This window comes from Hemiscyllium ocellatum, chromosome 7, assembly GCF_020745735.1.
Source record: "Hemiscyllium ocellatum isolate sHemOce1 chromosome 7, sHemOce1.pat.X.cur, whole genome shotgun sequence".
NCBI classification, from domain to species: domain Eukaryota; kingdom Metazoa; phylum Chordata; class Chondrichthyes; order Orectolobiformes; family Hemiscylliidae; genus Hemiscyllium; species Hemiscyllium ocellatum.
The window spans coordinates 50,007,491-50,022,077 of record NC_083407.1 but is presented as its reverse complement, the minus strand read 5'-3'; the positions used below and the strand labels follow the sequence as shown (position 1 = coordinate 50,022,077).

General features: G+C 43.1%; 1 protein-coding gene and 1 long non-coding RNA gene across 3 annotated transcripts in view; one reads left to right on the top strand and one right to left on the bottom strand.

Annotated features, from left to right (window-relative positions):
* The window catches only part of cobll1b (cordon-bleu WH2 repeat protein-like 1b), a 167,040-nt gene extending 161,277 nt beyond the window's left edge, over window positions 1-5,763 (bottom strand). Inside the window, exon 1 of one of the 2 annotated variants that reach the window (XM_060827181.1) lies at window positions 5,097-5,763. In XM_060827181.1, coding sequence (XP_060683164.1) covers window positions 5,097-5,146 — 50 coding nt within the window. In that variant the 5' untranslated portion in view covers window positions 5,147-5,763. The remainder of the gene's footprint in view (window positions 1-5,096) is intronic. The other variant, XM_060827177.1, reaches the window with a different exon arrangement.
* A 539-nt stretch (window positions 5,764-6,302) lies between these two features.
* Window positions 6,303-13,374, top strand: LOC132817438 (uncharacterized). The gene is made up of 2 exons (XR_009644880.1): window positions 6,303-7,208; window positions 12,364-13,374. It is a non-coding gene; the product is annotated as an uncharacterized LOC132817438 (long non-coding RNA).
* Window positions 13,375-14,587: the final 1,213 nt, after the last annotated feature.

The following is a 14,587-nucleotide window of genomic DNA, read 5'->3' as shown; positions in this document are numbered from 1 at the left end:
TCAGTGTCACAAAGATTTACAGAGGATAGAACTTGGAAGGATAGTGGAGTATATTGGTATCGTCAAGTATGCAAGACCCAAGCCATGAATGAGGGTTTCAGCAGCAGCTGGGCTGAGGGTGGAGCAAAGGCAGTCTGCATTACCAAAGTACAAATAGATAATGTTAGTGATGGTACAGACATGTCAACAAGGAATAAATAATCTATTTTAATCATATTCAGCTTGCAAAGTTTTAAATAAGGTGTGTTGTCTTACCAGTTATGACTTGTCATTGCTGAAATTCTGCCAAGGAAGCTTGCCTAACTAATTAGTTCACATTATTTAACAGTTTTATATATCTTCTATTTTGAATACTTGCAATTCCTTTTCATGATACATCTGTTCAGTGGATGACAAACATAGTTCCTAACAGTTCTTGTGCATATAGCATAGGCTGGGTTTTGAGAAATGCTTTTAGCAAGAACATACGTTTACAAATATAATGTATTTTTACAACCTCTTGTACGACAGTGCTAAGTTTCCAAACAAGATACAATTTAACTCACTGCATCTGAGAGAGTACTTTTTTCCCCACAGGCCTCCTGCTCATTCTGGTTTGTGACGCAATATTATAAATTCTAAATTCCCCATGTAAAGTGTGTTTTCTGTCCCTTGAAACTCATTTCATCATCATGTCAAATTTGTATCATTATCATTGGAATACAGAAACAAACGTTCTATTTATTTAAATTTCAGGTCAGTCTGATAACATATGTAATGGAGTCACTAAAAGTGTATACATTAATGCAACTCTTGTACCAAGTTCAAACAGTACAATCCAGGTCATACATCCTATAGTTCCAATACAAATTTAAAGTCATTACTGCATTCCACATGCCTTTTCAGCTTTAAATAAGGTAACTATTTCTGTGGAAACTTTTCACAGATCTGCAGACCATCACTCTATTCCATTTGGCATTTAATTCAAAGATATTTTTCCTCTGTGTTTTATTTCCAGAAAGTAACACTTCACATTTCTTCACGCAGTACTTAACTCTATTTTCCACCTAACTAGCAATATGCAGGGATCCAGAACACCCTCCTAACATGTAACACTTACAAGCTTTTTGTCATCCTTCCAATTTATTATAAGTAAAATATTTCAAATTTGTTTCAATTAAATACAGATCAGTAACATATTTAGTTTGCCAAAGTGGGTTCAGAATGAATCGCTGTAAACACAACTCTACAACATACATTTATATGGCATTTTAAAAAGGTTTAGATAAACAAAGAGTTTCCAGAGATGGCAGGGGGCATAGACTCTCTGGGATTTAAGTACGAAAATGGGAATTTTAAAATGGAGGTAATAGGGATCAAAACCAATTCTTGTCAAAGACAGGAGTGATAACTAAGCAAAGCCTGGAATGAGCAGCTGAGCTTCATATAAACTGAAATTAATAAAGTGAAGAGAATGGGAACTGGTCAAATCAGCATTGAAGTGGCCTGCATGTGACATGGACAAAGGCGAGAGTTTCATGACCAAATGAGTTCAGAAACAAGTCAAGCAGGGGTACAATGTTTCAGAGTTGTAAGTTGACAGTATTCAAAGATAGAGAAAGTAAGTATTTGGAATCTCAGTTTTGGATCTCATTGAATGTATATTGTTGGTTCTGCCTGAGAGTGTGGCTTGGATTGGAACTGAATCTGTTGCAAGGCCAAACACACCGGTGTTGTCATCCTATTGTTTAATCAGAGGATGTTGTCATTCATCAAACTAGCAGACCCACTGTAAAGAACTCATGAAGACAGCAGAATAGGTTTTTCCTAAAAGATGGATAATACCCATTTTTATCAGTGCACATGTGAAAATGTCTTTGAATGATGTACCAAATGTAAGGAAGGAAAAGGCCAATTATTTATCCTTGTGAGAGCTCATATCCACCAATGAATGTGCGAGAAGAGAATCCATTACTGGAGATGCCATGGCTGTGAGCTATGGGTAGTAGGAAATCAAACACAGACAGACCAATGATCGAGACAACAAAGAAAGCTATTGGAGGAGGGTAGTGCGATCTACTATTTCAAAGGCTACAAAAGGGTAAACAAAACAAAGAAGGGAGGGGGGGAACTACCATAGATGGCACTTTTGATGTTGATTAAGATCACTGAAGTACTATGACAGAGATTACAAAGAAGCATCCTGGAGTTGCAAGAAACTTGGGTATTAATTTGACAGGTAAAACACATTTGAGGACTCTGGTGAGCATAGTTTTCAAAAACTGAGTTGCTTGTTAAAAGAATCCTGACAGAAAACAACTGAATAGTACATGATGTATGGACCAAAATTGAGTTTCAGTAGTTTAGTGGAAAGAGGATCAAAGGAAGTAGGAGGTAAATCTAGTGTTCAAAAAGGGCATGAAAGGAGATGGGAAAGGAATTATAGTGGAGGGATGAAAGATAGGTCAAAAGAAGGTTGGCAAATTGATTTGGTAGCATCTGGAGAATGGGAAAAGCAGAGGTAACTAAAAAAATAGTTTCAGTCATTGCAACAAAGCAATCCATGAGGTCCTGGCACTTCTTATAGGAAAACCTTAAAGAGGAAATGGAGAGGGTTTCAGGAGATAGCTGACAGCAAAAGGAAGATCTATTACTGACTCTCTAAGAAGGACAATTCAGGCAAAACAAAACATGATATGAACCAACTACATCTGGTGATGGATGGTGAAACTAGTTGAGCACTGAGCTATTGTCCCTTGTGTTTGAATCAAATTGGAGTCATACTAAAAGCAGCAACCCACTATTCAATTGTATGGTGAGTTCCAGGATATTGACTCCACAACAGCAAAACAGCAGTGAAATAGCTCCAAGGAAGTGTGTGATATTGAGGAAAAATTACAGATGGTGATATTCCCATACATCTGCTGTACTTGTTCTTCTAAGAAGTAGAGCTAGTAGTTTGAAAGGTTACTGTCTAAAACTTAGCGAGTTTCTGCAATGCATCGTCCAGATAGTACACACTGCTGCTACTTGGTATTCATGACAAAGAAAGCAAATGTTGAGAGTGATAGATGGGGGAACCAAGCAAATGTTCTACTTTTTTTTTGCTGGACAGTGCTAATTTCTTGAATATTGTACAGCTTCAACCATCCAAATAAGTAGAGGACATTCCATAACACACCTCATTTGTGCCTTGAATTAACTCACCACTGGATTCCTAGTCACTGACCTGCTTTTTAAACCATGTTATTTATGTGGCTAGTGCAGTTCTTTTCCTGGTCAATGGAACCTCAACCATTAATATTGATGATATGGAATTCAAGGTAATATGTGATTTATTGTCAGAGTCATACAGCACAAAAACAGACCAACCTGTTCATGCTGACCATAATCCCAAACTACAGTAGTCCCACCCACCTGCATTTGGTCCATATCTCTCCAAACATTTCTTACTCATGTATTTATCTTTTGAACTTTGTAACTGGACCCGCATCCACCACTTCCTCTGGAAGTTTGTTCCACACGCACAAACCATTCCCTGTGTAAAAAAGTTGACCCTCATGTCTTTTTAAATCTTTCTCCTCTCACCTAACAAATATGATCTCCAGTCTTTCCATCTCCCATCCTAGGGAGACGACACCTGCCTTTTACTTTATCTATGCCCTTCATGATTTTATAATCCTCTATAAAATCACTCCTCTACCTCCTACACCCCAGTGAAAAAAGCCCCTATCCAGCCTCTCCTTATAACTCAAACCTTCCATTCCCAGCAATATCTGGAAAATCTCTTCTGAACCCTCTCCAACTTAATAATATCCTTCCTATAATAAGGCAGCAAGCACTAGACACACTACTCCAGAAGAGGTCTCACCAACGTCTAATACAACCTCAACAATAACATCCCAATTCCTATACTCAAAAGGGAGATGATTAGATTCTCAGTTGTCAGAGATGGTCAATACTTGATACTTGTGTGGCACATATGTTAATTCCCACGTCAGTCCAAGCCTAATGTTAGCCAGGTTTTGCTGCATATGGACCTGGGTTGCTTTAGTATCTTTAAACAACAAATGGTGCTGAATACTATGCAATCATCAGCAAGCATCTTCAATTCTGACCTCGGGATGAGAGAAAGTAATTGAGGAAGCAACTGAAGATGGCTGGGCATAGATCACTAACCTGAAGAACTCGTACAGTCTCATCCTGAGAGAAAGGATTAATCTCTAACAATCACAACTGACTTCCTTTGTGCTAACTCTGTCTCCTTTTTTGATGAAGGAGCAGTGCTCCGAAAGCTAGTACTTCCACATAACCCTGTTGGAGTATCACCTGGTGTTGCATGATTTTTAACTTCGTCCGTTTTTTGAAAAGGAGGGTTCATATTTATCATTCTCTAATTCTTAGATACAAGTTTTGCAGAATTTTGAAAATCCATAGCAAAAGCCTTTGCTATTTTTTGCTTCACATTCTTTTAACATCAATTTTAAATCATCAGGACTTAGTCACTTAGCCATATGGAAAGACAGACTTGCATATATATAGCCCTTTTATAACCTCAGGGCACTCGAACATTTTATACTCAATTGCTTTTGAGGTGTAATTAACCTTGCAATGTCATGTTAAATTGATAATTCATTTAATAACAAGTCTTAAATGATAGCCTACATTATTACTCTAAACCTAACTCCTGCAGGTTGCCTTTTCTAAAGTTTCTCTATCCCTCTCATCATTGAAGCCCAATGTTAAGTATACACTTTGTATCTTTTACCATACATACACTTTCTCCCCAAGCCTGTCATTTGCTCTCATAAAGTTCTATTTCAACAATGCTGTGCAATAGAAAGCCTGGTCTTGCCTTCTATTATTTGATTTTCTTGCATCTCTTTTTTTTTCCAGATGGAATCGCCCTTTTTGTCATCTGCCCCTCTTCTGCCAAGAAATTACGGAACCAGGCGGCTTCAGAAAGTAAGCCATGTTTTCTAATGCTTCCACGAGACAAATTTTAAACAGAAAGGAGACATTAGTTGCATTATTCCCTTCGGGCGGATGCCAAAATCTGTTAAAAGACAGTAGTTTCATGACAGCTGAATGTAGGTTAAGTTAGATACAATACTCACCCTGAAGTAGGCAGAGTTGCAGTCCCAGATTCTGATACCTGCATTTCCATCACTCTCAGTTTTTACAACAGCTCTCTTCCAACTTCTCGTCAGCAGACTTTTTTTTTCTGTCTTCCCTTGTTCGGCTATAATAGTAACAGCAAGGAACGAGGCAATGTTCAACACAAAGCGATGTGAAATTATTCCGGGTATGAGCGGCGTAGAGCGCTGCACACAGCTGGATTTGGGGGAAAAAACCGCCAATGTGTGTGTGAACTTCCCCTCTCCCCTCCACAAAAAGTGCAGAAGGAGTTGGTTCGTGGTTTCGCGGAACTCCCTATATCTCTCTCCCTCTGTATGTGTGTGTTATGATCCGGCCCAGCTTCTACTCCAGCGTAAATATCTCAACCTCAGCGCGGCGCCGTTCGCTCCCGCTCTACTTTGGCGAACACCAACATTTCAAGCCATGACATGTGAGAGAACTTGCCCTCTTCAAATCAAACTTTCCAGACTGTGTGTCGGCTCGATCCCGGACACGGCTGTTTCAGCAGATCCTCCCCACCCTCCTGCTTCCTCAGCACTGGTTTCACATGAATTAGACACAATTGCACACTAGCACCCACTCTTTGGCAAAGTGGTATTTGCATACAACTACACACAAGTCGTTTTGTTTCCCTGGTTTAAGTTTCTGTTGGCTGGAGCTGCGCATTTCAATTCTTGCCACTAGGATGCGAGCTGGCTGTGGTGCCAGGGTTGAAGGTTCCACCTGCACTTAAAGCAGAACCGCACCTTGCCAGATTTTCAGTACACTGATAAAAAAAAATGTCTTAATCACTGGAGTGTTATTTATTTTCCCATCATGTCCGACCAACCTGCCAAAACGAAATGCTTGTTTCGCATTTTGATTTACTCTTGATCTCAAGTCCCAACATTTTAACTTGGAATTCAAACACAATTTTGTTTTTTTGTTGTAGAATTGGCTTTCGCGCTCAACAGCTTTTAACCTTTTCTCCAGACCCAACAGAGATGTTATTTTTAATCAGCAATGTTGAAAATAAAAAAGTGACACAGTGCTAGTGTCCCCACCCATGGGCGGAGAGACCATCTGTTTCAGAGATAGGTAATAACGTCTCTGAACAGGTTGGTTAGAACAAAAATGGGGTAACTGCAGAGTTGTTGAGCATCTCATGTGATGTAAACTAGTGTCCCGACCTCTGAGCTTGGAGGCTCAGGTACAAAGCCGAGAAGTGTGAAGTAACGTTTCTGAACGAGTTGATTGGACAAATGAACAATTTCACTCATACCCCAGTGACTCCCTTAAAATCTGATAACTTTTTTTGAAAAAAAGACTAACGATTGGACTTTGGTCCCGTTTTGTATTGTTAATGTTTGACCTCTAAGGATCCGACAGGCTGTAAGAAATCTGAATAATTTCTTGCCGTGCTACGACTTTTGTTTCGTGGCCATTTGAAGAATTCTCTGAGTGAAAATGAACACTTTGGCAATGCGCAGTGGTTGCTTTATAGCAAGGTGGACATCTAATAAAGCAACAACACTGTACCACTACTCACGGAAAATTGGGGAGACAGCTGTAGTTTATCGGGATGGGGAGAAAGGTGCCCCGGATGCTTAAACGCCCCTGCATTTCTCCTTAATCTGACCACACCTTCTCTCAAAGGAATGTGCTTCACTTGTGAATGTGGTCACTTGATACACTGCTACTCAGTTCTGCAGTTTGACTAGTGAAAACTGATTAGTTGGGCTCGGATTTCCCTAAAAAAAAATCACTGGGGTTTTGAACAGCCGGAAGTCTTTCATGGAGTTGTGACACAGCCTCGCTTGGATTCCGTGATTTAATTTGTTTTCAACACGAAAAAATGTTTGTTATTAGTTGGTTATTGGATAGTTGAAATCACCAATATTTCCAACCAAACTTTCTTGTGAAATTCCTATTTGATATAATTTTGAAGTTTTTTTTTTGCTCTCTTGTCAAACTCATTACTGAAGACTACCCTGTCCAAAACGAATCCCTTGATGTTCCGGCCTCCGAGTGCCGCAGTGATTCCACTCATTTGCTGATGTGCACTTTCCTGATCCTAATCTCGACCTCGTGGTAGAAGAGTGCAACTGCAGGTAAGGCTATGTCTGTCACCTGCAAATGGAGGAAATACCAAGGTGAGGGCAAAACCATGGGAGATTCAGTAACAATGTTGATATATTACTTGGGGAGCCGGTGGTGTAGTAATATATCTAGGCTGGCAATCCAGAAGCCCATGACGATAAAATGGGGAGAGTTGTAGAGTTTAAACGTAATTAGTTGACCTGGAACAAAGTTATGGGTGGCATGGTGGCACAGTGGTTAGCACTGCTGCCTCACAGCGCCTGTAGACCCGGGTTCAATTCCCGACTTCAGGCGACTGACTGTGTGGAGTTTGCACGTTCTCCCCGTGTCTGTGTGGGTTTCCTCCAGGTGCTCCGGTTTCCTCCCACAGTCACAAAGATGTGCGGGTCAGGTGAATTGGCCAAGCTAAATTGCCAGTAGTGTTAGGTAAGGGGTAAATGTAGGGGTATGGGTGGGTTGCGCTTCGGCGGGTCGGCGTGGACTTGTTGGGCCGAAGGGCCTGTTTCCACACTGTAAGTCTAATCTAAGTCTCAGTAATGCTGACGTTCAAAGTTTGATGGATTGTTGTAAAGGCCCATTGGGTTCACTGTCCTTAAGGGATGGAAATCAGCCACCCTCACCTGGTCTGGGCACATAAGAATCCAGACACACAGCAATGTGGTAACATGTTAACTGCCCTCTGAAATAGTGAGCCATTCAATTCAATGACAATTAGGGGTGGGCCACAAATGTTGTCCTGGCCAAAGCCATCTACACAGAATAAAATGTTTTCTTTTTTAAAAAAGTGTGACAGCATTGGAGAGTACAGATGTTATTTACAGTAATGGTTTCAGGGATGAAGAATCTTCAGCTATAATGACAGATCGGAGAGGTTGGATCTGATCTACTTGGACAGAAGAAGGCTGAGAGATCTAATACACATTTTCAAAATAACGAGGGGATTGGATAAAGACACACTGTTCCCACCTGTAAAGGATCAAGAACGAGAGGGCACAGATTTGAAGTGATTTGTGAAAGAAACAAAAAAAAACACATTCCAACATCAAGTGGTTCAAGTCTAGAAAGCGCAACCTAGACATGTAGTGGAGGCAAGTTCAATTGGGACATTCAAGATGTCATTGGATGAGACAGTGCACGAGCCTATGAAGAAAAGGCAGAAGTACAGCACTATGCCATGATCTTCATGACAGAGCTAATGCAGATATGACAGGCTGGATGGCCTTCTATCCCATAATACTTATGTTGTTGGGTGACATGTAATGGGTGCAAAATTCAAATTGGTGTAGATTGGAGATGAGATAAAGACATCCCCTGCATGGGTCATATAATCCTACCAGCCACTGCTCACATAGCAACCTATTACTGCAAAGGGCACTCATGGGCATATCCAATGGAAACCTCTCCTGCTGGTGAGGTCAATATGTCACTCCGCTCTATTTCTGAATTTAGGTCATGTAGATCCAATCAGCACTCCCATTTGTAATAGAGCAAAATCATGCTTTCAGTTGAATATGGGACCTAGCAGTGGTGATATTTAAAGTTCCAAACTTCCAATTTTCAGTTAAGGTAATCCATTATAACAGTGGCTATTGAAAACTCTAGAAGCACACAGGAATACTTTTAGAATTGCTTTGGTGAGTTTTTGCATTTGACAGGAAGTGCTATTGCACTGTCATTGCCCATAGTCATCTGCCCAATCAAAGGCTGTTACAAAACATGGGGATGCAGTTCCAATGTCATGGCATCTGAAGGGGAAGACAGCATTCTGAGGGTAATCTACCATGAAGAATCATTATGACAGGGGCTAGCCCCATACATCTCAGTATACATCCTCATCAGCACTTACCTGTATGCGGCCATCACAAAGACTTCATTTGCCCATCCTGTAGCAGATCTCATTTGTGATCTTCACCTCCAGTTAGAGTTGACATAAACACTGCCCTTTTCCCTTCACCTGGCTGTGGCCCAGTTGTGTCTGATGCACCAAATGCAAATCCCTACTCTTTACTTGCATCCAAGTTACATGCAGTGCCAGCATCTGATAATGGATGTATGGATCAACCAAATGATGGTGTTTGTTTTCTATGTTGTTTCTTTCTTTTGAGTTTATATGGCTGGCTAGTAGAGGTTTAGATATCTAAAATCAGAAAAGGAACCAACTACAACTGAACAGCTTGATTGTAAATTAAACAATGAGAGTTAGATCTGGATATGATATTGTTGGAATGTATGTGAGGGAAGGAAAAGTATCTAGAAATTAGATCTGTGTATTGAGTGCAAGAGCTGCTGATCGGTGAGTGCTGGAGCTGTAGTACCTTAAGCAGCAGAGTAGATTGGTGGAGCATTGGATGCAGATATTTACAAAGATCCTTGATGACCCTCACAAGTTAATTAAATCTCCTTTTGCAATGATGCAAGTTCCTTGCGGGCTAGACTCCAAGAATTAATCTTGCCAGTTACCTGCTTCCATTCCCTTTTGAAGATGGTTGTTGAGGGTTTGGTAGCCTCTACAAAAATATGGACTCTCTTCTTCCATTTATTTCCTCCTCTGAGGCCTCCCGCATTACCTGTGTGTCTACCTGTTCAGTTTCCTTGTTCAGAATTGAAGTGCTGGTGTTTAAAATCAAAGGCCAATGTGAGGTCAGAGAAAACCATCTATGGAGGTTTCTATTGCTCTCTACATTCTTCCTGTGAGTGTCACATCCATTCCCAACTCCAGTAATGGCTATTTAGCCTCTGGGAGGAGATATTGAAGAGAGTTTTGCAATGACCTTCCATGTGGTGGACAGCAAGAATACCCCTTTGTTGTTACTGTTATTGGTCAAATATTCTTTTTTGATTGTCACAATTATGGAAATGAATACTGAGCCCCTTGCTGAGATATTTGTATCATCGGTTGTCACAGCTGAGGTGTCAGAAGACTGGAGATTGGTTAACATGGTGCCACTATTAAAGAAAGGTGATAATGAAAAGTTGGTAAGATGGTAGGGAACTATAGACCAGTGAGCCTGACAACAATGGTAGGGCAAGTTGTTGGAAGGAATCCCAAAGGACAGGATTTACATGTATTTGGAAAGGCAAGGACAGATTAGGGACAATCAACATGGCTTTGTGTATGGGAAATCATATCTCACTAACTTGATTGAGTTTTTTGAAGAAGTAGCGAAGAAAATTGAGGGTAGAGCAGTGAACTTCAGTAAGGCATTCAACGAGATTCCTCATGGTAAATTGGTTTGCAACATTAAGTCACAGGGAATACAGGGAGAACTAGCCGTTTGGATACAGAACTCGCTTAAAGGTAGAAGACAGAGGGGGTTGGTGGAAAGTTTCTTTTCAGACTGGAGGCCTGTGACCAGTGGTGTGCCACAAGGATCAGTGCTGGGTCCTCTGCTTTTCGTCATTTATATAAATGATTCAGATAGGAATGTATATAGGAGGCATAGTTAGCAAGTTTGCAGATCACACTAAAATTGGAGGTACAGTGGACTGCGAAGAAGGTTACCCCTTAGTGTACAACGGAATCATGATCAGACGGGCCAATGGGCCGAGGAATGGCAGATGGAGTGTAATTAAGGTGAATGTAAGATGCTGTATTTTGGAAAGGCAAATCAAGGCAGGACTTATACACTTAATGATAAGGTCCTGGAGAGTGTTATTGAACAAAGAGACGGTGTGTAGTTTCATAGTTCCTTGAAAGTGGAGTTGCAGGTAGATAGGATAGTGAAGGCGGCTTTGGAATACAGGGGAAGCTCGATTATCCGAACTTGATGGGTGGGCACTATTTCATTTACATAATCGATTAATCGGTTAATTGATTAAATGCCTTTCCTCTGGGGCTCAGAGTTTTTAAAGTCTGCCCCCGTTCAGGAGATTAGCAGCCATGCACAGTGTGCGAGACCCCATTGCCCCGCCCACAACACCGTCCAACAGTGCCCCGCCCCCAACCCCATCCAACACCGTCCCCCGCCCCAACCCCGTACCCCTCCCAACTCCATCCAACACCGTTCCACGCCCTAACCCCGTCCAACACTGCCCCTGCCCCAAACGTGTACCCCAGCCCCCCCAACCCCATCCAACGCCACACCCCGCCCCCAACCCCATTCAACACTGCCATCTACTCTGTCCAACACTGCCATCTACCCCATCCAACACCGCTCCCCGCCCCCAACCCCATTCAACACCACCCCCGCCCGTAGCCCGTCCAACACCGCCATCTACCCCGTCCAACACTGCCCAGCACCGCCATCTACCCCATCCAACACCGCACCCTGCCCCCAACCTCATCCAACGCCGCCATCTACCCCTTCCAACACCGCACCCTGCCCCAACCCCATTCAACACCATCCCCGCCCCAACCCCATTCAACACCATCCCCCACCCCAACCCCATTCAACACCACCCCCACCCGCCCCAACCCCGTCCAACACCGCACCCGCCCCAACCCCGTCCAACACCGCACCCGCCCCAACCCCGTCCAACACCGCACCCTGCCCCCAAATCTATCCAACACCGCCATCTACCCTGTCTAACACTGCTCAACACCGCCATCTACCCCGTCCAACACCGCCCCCCCAACCCCCAACCCCGTCCAATACTGCACCCCGCACCCAACCCCGTCCAACACTGCACCTGCCCCCAACACCACCATCTACCCCGTCCAACACCGCCCCTGCCCCCAACCCCATCCAACACCGCAACCTGCCCCAACCCCATTCAACACCGCCCCAACCCTATCCAACACTAACCCCCATCCCCAACCCTGGCCAACACCGCACCCCGCACTCAACCCCGTCCAACACCGCACCCTGGCCCCAACCCCGTCCAGCACCGTACCCTGCCCCCAACCCCATTCAACACCACCCCCAGCCCCAACTCTGACAAACACCGCCATCTACCCCGTCCAACACCGCACCCTGCCCCCAACCCCATTCAACACAGCCCCAACACCGTCCAACACCGCCACCCAACCCCATCCAACCCTGCAGTCCGCACCCAACCCCGTCCCACCCTGCAGCCCGCGCCCAACCCTATTCAACCCTGTCACGGTAGGCACTGCAAGACATGTCAGAGTGTGGACATAAATACCATCATTACGGGTGGGGGCACCTCCCATCTTGGCAGGTACTCATTTGACTCAGCCAAAGTTGTCTATCTTATACGTTGCAGGCAAGGATGCCCGGAGGCATGGTAACATTGGGGAAACCGAGCAAAGGCTGTGACAACAGATGAATGGGCACCACACAACAATCAACAGACAGGAGGGTTCCCTCCCAGTTGGGGAACACTTCAGTGGTCCAGGACATTCAGCCTCGGACCTTCGGGTGACTATCCTCCAAGGTGGACTTCGGGACAGGCAGCAGAGAAAAGTGGCTGAGCAGAGGCTGATAGCTAAGTTCAGTACCCATAGGGAGGTCTGCAACCAGGACCTTGGGTTCATGTCGCAATACAGGTGACCACCATTGCACTATACACACACACAGATACTCCTACACACAGGCACTCCTATACACATATACACACGGACACACATACACCCAGACGCGCACACAGACACCCACACACACCCTTGCAGACACACACACTCCCACAATCTCACATGGACCCCCTCACAGACTTAAGACACTCTGCACTCACTACACACACACGCATACACTTTCTCACACTCACAACCCCCAACCCAGACAGACAGACAGACACACAGACAAAGACCCACATGTGCACATATATTTTGTGTGGTGAATTTTTATTGCAGAGTTACATTGCACTTTGCTCAAAAACTGCATGCATTCATGTTGAACTCTGAGCTCAAAAACTGCATGAATTTATGTAGAACTCCATTATCTCACTTTTTAGATTAGAATCAATCTAAACATCATGGCATAGACAGAGAACACAGGGGGCTAACACCTTCAACATATTGTCTAGCTATCACCATTGTTAACAGCTTAAAAAGAAGTTTTTGTCATTTACACATGAAAGAAGTGAAACTATCACTGTATAGTAACAGATGAAAGGCTTAACAGACAATCAATTTTCCAATGTATAATTTCAGTTACATCACACTGTAAATTTTTGCTATAAATTCTGTGTGTTAGGATTGAGCCCTCCACTATCACCTGATGAAGGAGCATCGCTCTGAAAGCTAGTGTGCTTCCAATTAAACCTGTTGGACTATAACCTGGTGTTGTGTGATTTTTAACTTTGTACACCCCAGTCCAACACCGGCATCTCCAAATCATTTCTTTAACAAAGTTGTGTTTTCATGCCAAGAGTGTTCCTGCACTTTATTTTAGTTTTTGGACATAGATTCTGTCCACACCTGTAGCCTTTATTCATTTTCAGCTATCTGGTGGTCTTTTCAATATTGTGTCAGGTTGGGTTGTGCTGAGGTAATGGTAGGTAATATACTTTGGAATATGGTTGATGGCATCCCCATCAAGGATTGCGCCTCATTTGAAGAGATCCTGAAAAAAACTCCTTGCACTAAGTGCTGTTCCTGTGCTGTGCGGTCCTATGTTCTTATTGGTGGTGATACTTGTTCATGAACACTTGTGCAGCTTCTGTTTGAAAAAGAGAATCTGCCTTTAGTGGAGAAGGCTGGCTGAACAATGTTGCTCTGTGCAATGCTGCCTGGTGTGCTACTGAATGCTCAGACAGCCAGTATGACTCAGGCCAAAACTGTAATCGGGTAAATGAGGTGGCACCACCCAGTTTTGAGTGCTACCAAAATCATAACCACAGACATAGATAGAAATTGAATTTCAAATCTCTTCTATATCTGGTGAGACTTTGCAAAGCACCTCTGTTCTGCCCATAAGAATAACCATGACCTTCTAGTCACTTTATATTTCAGTACATCACTAATATTGCTGAATTAAGTGAAGCCCATTGCTGGCTAAAGGAGCAGTATCTTGTTTTCTGCTTAGGCACTTGACTGCCTTCAGGACTCAGCATTTGAGGTCAACAATTTCAGACCATTAACACTGTCTTCTATTTTCAGAGTTTTAATACTGTCCTTTCTTTTGACCACCTCATCCGCACCCCATATCTTCTTTGCTTGGGTCTGCTCTGAGCAGAACTAGCCTGTTTTCTGCTTTGAACGTCTGTTTCTACAATTATATTTTCTTTTAAAAACCATTAGCAGAGCCACATATTTTGAGTCTGAGCACCTTGGCCTCCTCCCTCTTTGCCAACAAAATAAAAGCCATAATTTTTCAATCCCTTCAGTTCTGAAGAAGAGACGTATTGAACACAAAACGTTAACTCTGTTTCTCTTTCCACAAATGCTGCCACGCCTGCTGAGTTTCTCCAGCATTTTGTTTTTATTTCAGACCCCCAGTGTCCACGGTACTTTTATATGAACTTCAACCCATGTGGAAGGAAGAAAAGG